This window comes from Heptranchias perlo, chromosome 20 (assembly GCF_035084215.1).
Source record: "Heptranchias perlo isolate sHepPer1 chromosome 20, sHepPer1.hap1, whole genome shotgun sequence".
NCBI classification, from domain to species: Eukaryota; Metazoa; Chordata; class Chondrichthyes; order Hexanchiformes; family Hexanchidae; genus Heptranchias; species Heptranchias perlo.
This window is the reverse complement of record NC_090344.1, coordinates 38,187,803-38,199,808: the sequence shown is the minus strand read 5'-3', so window position 1 is coordinate 38,199,808 and position 12,006 is coordinate 38,187,803. Positions and strand designations below refer to the sequence as shown.

Genomic DNA, 12,006 nt, shown 5'->3' with positions numbered 1-12,006 from the left:
CGTTTATTTATCAAAAAATATTTGCCATGGCTAGAACATTGTTTGGCGGGGCATTGGAGGCCCTTGTGATGAAGCCTCCAGGAATACTTCCAACCGGAGTTGGTAACCCGAAGTGACGTAGCCCCAGCATTCAGTTGGCACTAGGTCTCTAAATACATCTTTGTGTTCATCATTCAGGTCTGTAATCACCTACAGCAGTGCCAGTGTGAAGAGGGCTGGGCACCACCAAACTGTGACAATAGACTCGCTGGCACATTTTCTTCAACTGGTATGACCCTAGCATATACCAATTCACTCCCTTAAAGAGTCAATAACTAGTCATCAGCTTTGTTTTCTCAATTAATTTTCTTCCCTCCCACTCCTGCAGGCACTGGGATTTGGTTCCATGGATTGTGGGGAACACGAGGGGCCTCTCTAAATAGCTAGGCCTAGACATTGAGTGTTAGCAAGCTATATGACTGTAGAAGGCAAAATAGCCAAGCCTAATCTTGTCCTCACCTGATTGCCATGTGCTCTGACTTTTTCCAAAAGTAGCGAGCGGATGTGGGAGTCCTGGCTTATATTGTTCCTTCCCCCAATTCCAAACCCAAGCTTTCCTGTGCAGATAGCAAGGACTTGTGATTATATAATATCTCATCGTGTCCTCAGGATGTCACAGAGTGCTTTACAGCCAATGGATTACGTTTGAAGTTGTTACATAGTCAAAAACAACTGCACTGTAGAAGTAATCCATTGTTCTGTGTTGGTCATGGCTCAATATTACAGCAGGTTTTAAAAAGGAAATTTAGTGCTAGGGTAGGCGCGAAGCTTTTTCTCCCGTCGCTTTTACCTCAAGTGTTATTATCCAGCACTCAAGTGTTATTATCCAGCACTCCCAAGACAACACAGTGCTACAAACGTTACCTCTGGTTTGTAGCACTGTGAAATCTTTCACTCTACACCCAGGATCCTACAAACTCTCTGAGGATTTCCAGTTTGATGCTGAAATATTGGCAGTTTTGTGCCGCAGCTCCATGCTCATGAGTAATTGGTTTGAGAATGCCTAAACTCATTTAACTTTGAGCCTTCCAGCCAACTGACAGAGGAGACTTCCTTCCCATTAGCCTGGGTTTGAGTTGAGCCCAGGTCCCAGGGTAAAAGCCCAGTGTCTAACTCGCAGTGTCAACCAGTCATGATTTTTTTATTATTTAAAAAAAAAACTTTCACCTGTTCTGTGTCATCATATTAATATTTTTCATTTCATTCCTTGCAGTAATAATTATCATTGTTGTGATTGCGGTGTTCCTTATCGTAGCTGTTGGACTAGGAGTATTCTTATATAGGAAATGCACAGCAAAGAGCACAACCCAGCCAAGGTAAATATAGTTAATTGACTTACGGAGGAGCACAAGTGATGGCCAATGATCTTGGCAAACCTTAAATTACAGCAGTGTGTGCAGCCTGGTAGTCTAACTTGGAAAGTCAGCCATGGCTCAGTGGGTAGCACTCTTACCTGTGTCAGAAAGTTGTGGGTTCAAGTCCCACTCCAGAGACTTGAGTACAAAATCTAGGCTGACACTTCAGTGCAGTACTGAGGGAGTGCTGCACTCTCAGAGGTGGCGACTCTTGGATGGATGGAAAAGATCCCATGGCACTATTTCGAAGAAGAGCAGGGGAGTTCTCCCCTGGCTAATATTTATCCCTCAACCAACATCACCAAAACAGATTATCTGCTCATTATCTCGTTGCTGTTTGTGGGACCTTGCTGTGTTCAAATTGGCTTCTGCGTTTCCTACATTACAACAGTGACTACACTTCAAAAAGTGCTTCATTGGCTGTGAAACGCTTTGGGACATCCTGAGGTCACGAAAGGTGCTCTCTAAATGCAAGTTCTTTAGATCTGCGCTTGCAATAAAGAAATAGAGAACGTGAGTGCAGAGGCGTCTCCAGACTAATGCTTGCTCCCTGACGGCTGCAGATGAGGCACGTACCGGGCTTCAACTGGAACTGTTGTGTTCAAGGGACAGTTCTGTTCACACCTGACTGTACAGGTCGGCCAAGCTGTCTGCCAAAAGGTAGAAATGTAAATGCTTAGACAGTTGCAGATGGGGCAATCGCTGGTTTTCCACAACAACAACTTGCATTTATACAGCACTTTTAACGTAGTGAAACGTCCCAAGATGCTTCACAGGAGCATCATCAGACAAAAATTGACACTGCGCCAAAGAAGTGTTCAACATTTAAATTAAGGTCAGGTGGGTTTACAAAATGTCGAGTGGGGGGAGTGGGGTGGGGTGGCAGTGGGGGGGTGGTCCTCGAACAACCAGAACAATGGTTTAACAGGCCATTGGATTTACTCTCCGCCTGTGAGACTGCCAGCTCCACCGTCAGGTTGAGCCCTGTCTCTGGCTCTGCACCTCATTTGGCACCGATTCTAAACCTGTAGTTTAAATACGTTCCAAAACGCACTAACCACAGGGAAGACTAGAGCAAATGCTTATCCCAAGTGCCTGCGTTCAACTGAAAAGGAACAGTGAAATTGTTGAGATTTTAAACATTGAAGGGGTAAATAACCTCACCTGCTTGATACCCGTGTCCATCATTAACTGGTAAGCATCACTTCACAACAGGCCTCAAGCACTGTAAGTTGCTCGTTGGGTTGTTGCTGGAGTCATTCCGAGAGAGGGCTCACATATCCTGTTAAACACACCCCTGAATCAACCCGGTTCTAAAATAACCGCAACCTCTTTGTAAGTTTTACCGGACTACGAAAACTGTGCATTTGTGTTGGTGTCCCACGCTGCCATTTTAGCCTGGATTACCATTTTTTAAAAACCTTTCCCAGGGTACAAGTGCAGTGCCCTGTGAAATGCAGGAATTCCTGCAATTATATTAAGTTTTCTTCGAGGGCTTTGTGTTTCTCTCCCAACAAATTCTTCAGAGAGTCCGATCGAAAAGATTGTCTTGGACTTGATGTCCACCTTCATGTTGAATTGTGTCAAGAATTTGTGGCTTCCAAGCTGGAAATCCTTGACGACCATACTTGAACTGTGAAGTGTTGTAGTTTGGTTTTGTTGATGACTTCTGCCATTAACCACCTGATTCTATCTTTAGGACCCAGCCGATTCAAACATCGGGACTTTCTAATCCAGCTTTTGCAGACAGTGCACCAGAAACTCAACAAGTAACAAAGGCCTACAATCCCAAGGCAAGTCCTGCACTTGCATCGCTCTTTGCGTTTACTGTTTACACTGGCTGGCCATAGTAGCACGGGCACGGTAGTGTCGTGGTTATGTTGCTGGATTAGGAATCCGGAGGCCCCCGACTATCATCATCCAGAGAACATGAATTCAAATCCCACCATGGCAGTATGAGAATTTAATGCAGTTTTTATTTTTTAAATCTAGAAATAAAAAAATCTGGTATCAGTATTAAAAAAAAGGTGACCATGAAGCCGTTCAATTATTGTGAAAACCCAACTGGTTCACTAATGTCCTTTTGGGAGAGTAACCAGCTGGCCTTACCCAGTCCGGCCTATGTGTGACTTCAATCCCACACCAACTGCCCTCTGAAGTGGCCACTGATTTGTATCAAACCTTCAAGAAGAAGGCCCACCCACAGCTTCTCAGAGCAACTAGGAATGGGGAATAAATGTTGGCCTTGCCAGCGACGCCCACATCCTGAGAATGAATTTTTAAAAAAAATAGAAGTTAACAACACAGAAGAAGGCCCCTCGGGCTTATCATTTCGAAGCATCTTTGCCAGAGAAATCCAGAATTAATCCCACTGTGTCCTCAGAGCCCTGTATCTTCTTCAGTTTAAAATGTTCATCTACTCTTTCCTTTGACGGTGCACTGGTCTCTAACTCAATCACTCCCTGTGGCAAAACATTCCATGCTCCAACAACTCTCTAATCACCCATTTAGTGATGGCCCAGCACTGATTTCTGTTTGTGGTTAAGTCTAACTTGAAGTTGGGGCATTGATATGCAGTGCGGCTAATGTGAGACACTCCTGACTTCAACCTGATGGCACCCGTGCCATTGGTGAGGGGGGGAAGGGGACAGTCGAGAAGGAAGATGAGGGCTTTTACCTCAAGGACAGAGGGATGGGTTACCATACATTGCTACAATGCCTGTAAGGGTGTCATTGAGAGACCTCAAGTGCAGAGCAAGTGCCATCAAACAGAATGGAGGAGAAATAACCTACCTGTCACCAGTTGTTCCACACGTTAGATTTATTAGAACACCTACTATATATTCTAAGTCAGAAATATACCAAATATGTCAAAATGCTGCCCAACCCAAAAGCAAAAATTGTACTTTGCTTCTAAATGCCGTTGCTTCTCACCAGCTCCTACGCTCTTAGTCATTTTGCTGATCGGTTTCCTATCTTCGCTAATTCTCACATTCTGTTTCAGGGTCCAATGAAGATTCCTCCGCCCCCTCCACCGTACTCCCAGGCAGCACCTTCACCCTACCTTCATGTCATTGTAAGTCGTCCACCGCTGTGACGGGCTGCTTCTATTCTCACACCGGGGAACTGTCAGTGCATTGGCACACCTGGGGTACTAGAACTCAGTTCTAAAACACTAACAGATCACTCATTTAGTATACATTTTTCTAGCAGGCAATTCCTCCTCAAGTTCCGTCAAGTAAGCCAGTCCTATCTGTACCATCACGTTAGATACATGAACCTCGTTATTAATTTAGACTAAAATAGGCAGAGCAGGGAACACCCAGGGTGCAACTAAGAACGTGGATCCTCTGAGCAGGTGGCAGACAGGCGGCAGACGAAGTTTAATACTGACAAATACAAAGTCTTGCACAGTGGATGAAATAATGTCTTGACATCAGGACAAAATGAACGGAATAGAATCAGCGCAGGGTTTGATATTAGATTTGGGTTGGACGTGAGTGAAGTGAGTCGGGAGACCAAAGCCGTCCATAATTCTGCAGTCAGTTGGCAGTCGCACTCAGACGACCGGTGCAGAGGTTGGGGTTTAGGCGCACTTGGGGCCTTTCTGCATATGGCCCCTGCTGCATGTGACCTCTGAGTGCTGGACAGTGATGCTAAGGGGGCAATTTTAACCTAATTCACCCAGTGGGAAACTGACACGATCCAATCGTCCTTCCCTCTTGCCTTCATTGAAGTCAACAGGAAATATAATTGGACGGGATGTGAAACAGACTGTTGATCTGATCCCATCGGTTTCTCACTGGACGGGTTAGGTTAAGATTTAAAAGTGGGAATGGTTCCAATTTCCCAACATTGGCATTCTGCACCCAAATAATCAGCGATTCACCAGAATTGTATTGGCGACTGGGCGAAATGGATGAGCCTGGTCCAATGCAGCACTGCTCCGTTCTCCCTCTTATCCGAACGGTCTCTCCTGTTAATTCTTTTGCTTTCTTCCAGCCTTCTGCTCCAAGGGCACCCCCACAGATTCCAGCGCCCGGATTCACACAGCCATCTGCACCCATGGTAAGGACATTTGTACTTGAGGCAGACCACGGAGGAATCCGTCGAGTAAAAAGAAGGCAGATTCAATTTTTGTCATTGCGTTGTCCCTGTGGCTCAGTGGATACCACTCTCACCTCTGAGTTAGAAGGTTGTGAGTTCAAGTCCCACTTCAGACTTGCACGAGCAAGAAATAGAAAAACATATTGTAAGAGCTTCTACAAGTATATAAAAATGAAAAGCTGGGAAAGTAAATGTGATTCCCTTACAGGCAGTGACAGGAGAAATTATAATGGCGAGTAAGGAAATGGCAGAGATGTTAAACAAATATTTTGTATCTGTCTTCACAGTAGAAGTCGCAAAAAACAGACCAGAAATAGTGGGGAGCCAAGGGCCCAATGAAAGGGAGGAACTTAAAGTGATTAAGATTAGTAAAGGAAAGGTATTAGAAAAATGAATCAGAGTAAAAGCTGATAAATCCCCTGGACCTGAGGGCCTACGTCCTAGGGTTTTAAAAGAGGTGGCTGCAGAGACAGTGGATGCATTGGTTTTGATCTTCCAGAATTCCCTAGATTCTAGAACGGTCCCCGTGGATTGGAAGGTAGAAAATGTAACCCCGCTATTCAAGAAAGGAGAGAGAGAGAAAACTATAGGCCAGTTAGCCTGAAATCAGTAGAAGGGACAATGCTAGAATCTATTATTAAAGAAGTAGTAACAGGGCACTTAGAAAATCATAATATGATTAGGCAGAGTTAACATGGTTTTATGAAAGGGAAATCATGTTTGACAAATCTGCTGGAGTTTTTTGAGGATGTAACGAGCAGGGTAGATAAGGGGGAACCAATGGATGTGGTATATTTGGATTTTCAAAAGGCATTCGATAAGGTGCCACAAGAAGTTGTTAAGCAAGATTAGGGCTTGTGATTGGGGGTAATATATCAGCGTGGATAGTGGATTGGTTAACGGACAGAAAACAGAGTAGGAACAAACAGGTCATTTTAGGGTTGGCGGGTTGTAACTCGTGGGTGCCGCAAGGATCGTGCTTGGGCCTCCCCTATTTACAGTCTATATTAATGACTTAGATGAAGGGACCAAGTGTACTTTATCCAAGTTTGCTGCCACTACAAAAGCTAGGTGGGAAAGTAACCTGTGAGGAGGAAGGAAGCAAAGAGTCTGCAAAGGGATATAGACAGGTTAAGTGAGTGGGTAAGAAGGTGGTGGATGGAGTATAATGTGAGAAATGTCAGGTTATTTACTTTGGTAGGAAAAACAGAATAAACTATTAAATGTTGGTGTTCAGAGGGATTTGGATGTCCTTATACACAAAACTCAAAGTTAACATGCAGGTACAGCAAGCCATTAGAAAGGCAAATGGTATGTTGGCCTTTATTGCAAGGGTGTTGGATTACAAGAGTAAGGAAGTCTTGCTGCAGTTGTACTGGGCTTTGGTGAGACCACACCTGGAGTACTGTGTACAGTTTTGGTCTCCTTACCTAAGGAAGAATATACTTGCCTTAGAGGCGGTGAAATGAAGGTTCACTGGATTGATTCCTGGGATGAGAGGGTTGTCCTATGAGGAGAGATGGAGTAGAATGGGCCTATACTGTCTGGCGTTTAGAAAAATGAGAGGTGATCTCATTGAAACATATAAGTTTCGAAGAGGGCTTGACGGGGTAGATGCCGAGAGGCTGTTTCCCCGACCTGGAGAGTCCAGAACTAGGGGTCATAGTCTCGGAATAAGGGGTTGGACGTTTAGGACTGAAACGAGGATGAGTTTCTTCACTCAGTCATGAATATTTGGAATTCTCTATCCTAGAGGGCTGTCGATGGTAGTTGTTGAGTATATTCAAGACTGAGATGGATAGAATTTTGGACTTGAGAGGAATCAAGGGAATGAGGGATCAAGCGGGAAAGTGGAGTTGAGGTCGAAGATCAGCCATGATCTTATTGAATAGTGGAGCAGGCTCGAGGGGCCATATGGCCTTCTCCTGCTCCTATTTCTTATGTTCTTATGTCCTTATGTTCCGGATTCTTTTGCTTTCTTGCAGCCTTCCGCTCTGAAGGCACGCCCACCGATGCCAGCACCCAGACCCACACAGCCATCTGCACCCACGGTAAGGACACTTGTACTTGAGGCAGATAACGGAGGAATCCTTCCAGTAAAAAGACAGCAGACTCAATTTCTGTCATCGGGTTGTCCCAGTGTCAGCTGCAGCTCAGTGGGTACAACTCTCATTTCTGTGTCAGAAGGTTGTGGGTTTGAGTCCTACTCCGGACACCCAAGCACATAATCCAGGTTGACACTACAGTGCAGTACTGATGGAGTGCTGCACTGTTGGAGGGGCCATCTTTGGGACGAGATGTTAATCCGAGACACTGTCTGCCCTCTCAGGTGGATGTAAAAGATTCCACAGCATTATTTCGAAGAAGAGCAAGGGTGTTCTCCCCGGTGTCCTGGCCAATATTTATCCCTCAACCAACATCACTCAAACAGATTGTCTGATCATTTATCTCATTGCTGTTTGTGGGATCTTGCTGTGCGCAAATTGGCTGCTGCATTTCCTAAGACAGGCTCAGGCGGTGTTTCCAGTCTCAGCAGCAACGCTAAAGAATGTGAGCTTGTGTTCTGACCACCTTTCTTGTCAAAGATGAGGAAGTTGACCGTCAACCCTCAGCTTGGCGGCTGAATTAAGTTGCAGGTAAAGCTCCAAGTGACTGGAGGAAAATCACCACTCAAACCCCTCTTGACCGCTGTTGTGGATAGTGAGAAAACGCAGCACAAGCCTGGGAGTTGCTCTTTCGACTGGAAAGTGCCACTTGTTTTCAGGGGAATCGGAAGATGAAATAAAATGACTTGAAACTTGGTGATAAAATGTATGTCTGTGTACTGAGAAACCTAAGAGCAGATATCCCGCGGCAATGCTCAGTGAGCCAGAGAATATACTGTTAATAAGGACAGGAGGATTATACCATATTAAGCTACAATATATTAAGTGTGTGTAACTGGGTGTGCCACATGAAGGACATCAGGTGTATTTGTTGTGTCATCCTGAGTTCAGTTTGAGGCTATTTGCATCTTGGCCAGACTTTAATGTGAATTAGAGATCAGAGTGATGATGTGGAGATGCCGGTGATGGACTGGGGTTGACAATTGTAAACAATTTTACAACACCAAGTTATAGTCCAACAATTTTATTTGAAATTCACAAGCTTTCGGAGGCCTCCTGAGGAAGGAGGAAGCCTCCGAAAGCTTGTGAATTTCAAATAAAATTGTTGGACTATAACTTGGTGTTGTAAAATTGTTTACAATAGAGATCAGAGTACCATTCTTCCTATGTTTTATTAAGTGTGACACTTGACGTCAATCCCAGGTATTGCTAGGGTATCTGTACGTGCGAAACGATTGGTTTTCTTTCCCTATTGAATATTTTTCAAGCGCGATACAGAAATTTGAATGTCTGACAGATGCATCTCAAAAGTCTTATACATGGTAGGATGCACAGAGGAAGCTGCTGAATACTAGGATTATTGACGAGGCAAGGAGACCTCCCTAATGGGCCACCAAGTTACGCAGACTCTCCCTCTTGAGCTGAATAAACATGATGAGGACTTTCATGCTTCAATTTATACAATGTGTGCATGGGAAAGTTGAGTTAACTGAGTAACTTGAGCTCATCCAAAACTCTGCTGCTTGTATCCTAACTCGCACCAAGTCCCATTCATCTATCACCCTCTGTGCTCGCTGACCTACATTGGCTCCCGGTCCGGCAACGCCTCAATTTTAAAATTCTCATCCTTGTGTTCAAATCCCTCCATGGCCTCGCCCGTCCCTATCTCTGTAAACCTCCTCCAGCCCTACAACCCTCCCAGATCTCTGCACTCCTCCAATTCAGGCGTCTTGCGCATCCCCGATTTTAATCGCTCCACCATTGGCGGCCGTGCCTTCAGCTGCCTAGGCATTAAACTCTGGAATTCCCTCCCAAAACCTCTCCGTCTCTCTACACCTCCCTCTCCTCCTTTAAGGCGCTTTTTAAAGCCTACCTCTTCGACCAAGCTTTTGGTCACCTGTCCTAATATCTCCTTATATGGCTCGGTGTGAAATTTTGTTTGATAATTGCTCCTGTGAAGCACCTTGGGACGTTTTACTACGTTAAAGACACTGTATAAATGCAAGTTGTTATTAAAAATTAACAATGTTTGAGTGTTAGGACCAGAATTTCAATGGGGTATGTTGGTGGCTTTTATGCACCAGCCTAAATGTGCAACCGTGTCCCAAACTGTTTCAGGGCAGTCAGCACCTAAACAGACGCTAGTTAATTCATCCCAGAGGAGAACGGGGTCATTCTCAAGCCACTCCCTCACATAGACAGCAATGGAACGCCATTGGCAGGAGCGTTTTGATTGAGGTCTGAAAGGAATTGATTGGGTAGATAGAGAGAAACATTTTCTGCTGGTGCGAGAGTCCAGGACCAGGGGACATAACCTTAAAATCAGAGCCAGGCCATTTAGGTGAGAAGTTAGGAAACACTTCTTCACGCAAAGGGTGGTAGAATTGTTAAACTCTCTCCCACAAAAAGCAATAGATGCTAGCTCAATTAATAATTTGAAATCTGAAATCAATAGATTTTTGCTAGTTAAGGGTATTAGGGATTATGGAGCCAAGGCGGGAAAATGCAGTTCGGATACAGATCAGCCACGAGCTAACTGAATGGCGGAACAGACTCGAGAGGCTGAATGGCCTACTGCTGTTCCTATATAAGATTGGGGTGGGGAGAGGCACTTGAAGAGCTGGAGGGGGAGGAAGCACAAAATGGCAGTGTTTGCAACAAAGAATTTATTGAACGTATTCATTTTGTTTTCCAGGTGTTGATGCCTCCGACCAAGCGGAGATACTGAACAATATCAGGGAGGGAGATTAACAGCGCAGGCTCTAGATTCAGATCTCTCACTTACCTTTACCTCAAGTCCTCTGTTCCGCTCAGTGAATTTATATGTTGTACAACTGCAAAATGAACAATGAATTTTTGAAGGGAAGTTTTTCTCTATTTATTCCATAGAATTGTAAATAAAGACAGAAAGTGGCAGAAATGGTCAGTCGGCCTCTTAAGAGGAAAGGTGGGAGAGTGTTTGGGATATAATGTGCTCTGCTATTAATCATAGAGTTAGAGTCATAGAGTTATACAGCACGGTGGAATTGTACATTTTTTTTCCAAATAATTACTTTCCCACCTGCCTGGAACTTTGGGAACTTGTATTTAAAGGCACAGATAGAAAGTCGATTTATTACCAAATTAAAAATAACCAAAAAAACTCTCTCTTCTAGTGTCTACCATCTGTTCACTTGTTCCGTTGGATTAGTGCACTGTAAACACAAACCTGCTGAGCTCTTTTATTTAACAGAAAGAATTGCGGATATATCCAACTCTAATCCCACATGACCTGACCAGGAAGGGACAAGTTTTGATCCTTGAGAGATTTACCAGAACAGGCTGATCAGCAGCAAATTTTTTGAGGAGTGTATGTATTTTCTTAATGTATAGAGGAGTACAGTGGTGTAGTGGTTATGTTACTGGATTAGTGATCCAGAGGCCTGGACTAATAATCCGGAGTCATGAGTTCAAATCCCGCCATGGCAGCTGGGGAATTTAAATTCAATTAATTAAAATAAAAAAAATCTGGAATTAAAAAATTTAGTATCAGTAATGGTGGCCATGAAACTACTGGATTGTCATAAAAACCCATCTGGTTCACTAATGCCCTTCAGGGAAGGAAACCTGCCGTCCTTACCTGGTCTGGCCGATATGCGACTCCAGACCCACAGCAATGTGGTTGATTCTTAATTGCCCTCTGAAGTGGCCGAGTAAGCCACTCAGTTGTAAAATCTCGCTTAAAAAAAGTAACCTTCACCACACGGACTGCAGCAGTTCAAGAAGGCGGCTCACCACCACCTTCTCAAGGGCAATTAGGGATGGGCAATAAATGCCAGCCTCGCCAGCGACGTGAATGAATTTTAAAAAAAGGTCTGAACTAATAATCGAGAGAATGCGAGTTCAAAATTCCACCATGGCAGTTTTGAGAATTTGAATTCGGTTTAAAAAATCGGGAAATAAATACTGGTGTCAGTAAAAGTGACCACGGAACTGTCGGATTGTCGTAAAAACCCAACTGGTTTACTCGTGTCCTTTTACGGAAGGAAACCTGCCGTCCTGACCCGGTCTGGGCCTCTGTGACTCCAGCCCCACACTGATGTGGTTGACTCTTAACTGCTATCTGATGCGGCTAAGCAAGACACTCAGTTGCATCAAACCGTTTTTGGTACAAGGCGGCTCACTACCACCTTCTCAGGGAAATTAGAGATGGGCAATAAGTGCCCGCCTTGCCAGCATGCACACATCCCAAGAATGAATTAACGAAATAATAAATCTGTGTGCTCTGGTAACTGACCCACCCTCCAGTTTCTCCTTATTTACTCTATCAAAAAACCCCTGGTACAAAATGTTTCTCTTTTGCAGAAACTGCATCTCCGTGGCTGAGCTCAGCCTGCATTATTTTAGCGCTGTTCTGCATA

General features: G+C 44.4%; 1 protein-coding gene across 1 annotated transcript in view; it reads left to right on the top strand.

The window, feature by feature from the left end:
- The window catches only part of LOC137335720 (zinc metalloproteinase-disintegrin-like ohanin), a 48,407-nt gene extending 37,640 nt beyond the window's left edge, over nucleotides 1-10,767 (top strand). The window contains exons 18-24 of the mRNA XM_068001027.1: nucleotides 178-268; nucleotides 1,253-1,355; nucleotides 3,094-3,187; nucleotides 4,399-4,470; nucleotides 5,397-5,462; nucleotides 7,487-7,552; nucleotides 10,302-10,767. Of these exons, the coding sequence (XP_067857128.1) occupies nucleotides 178-268; nucleotides 1,253-1,355; nucleotides 3,094-3,187; nucleotides 4,399-4,470; nucleotides 5,397-5,462; nucleotides 7,487-7,552; nucleotides 10,302-10,334 (525 nt within the window). The 3' untranslated portion in view covers nucleotides 10,335-10,767. The remainder of the gene's footprint in view (nucleotides 1-177; nucleotides 269-1,252; nucleotides 1,356-3,093; nucleotides 3,188-4,398; nucleotides 4,471-5,396; nucleotides 5,463-7,486; nucleotides 7,553-10,301) is intronic.
- Nucleotides 10,768-12,006: the final 1,239 nt, after the last annotated feature.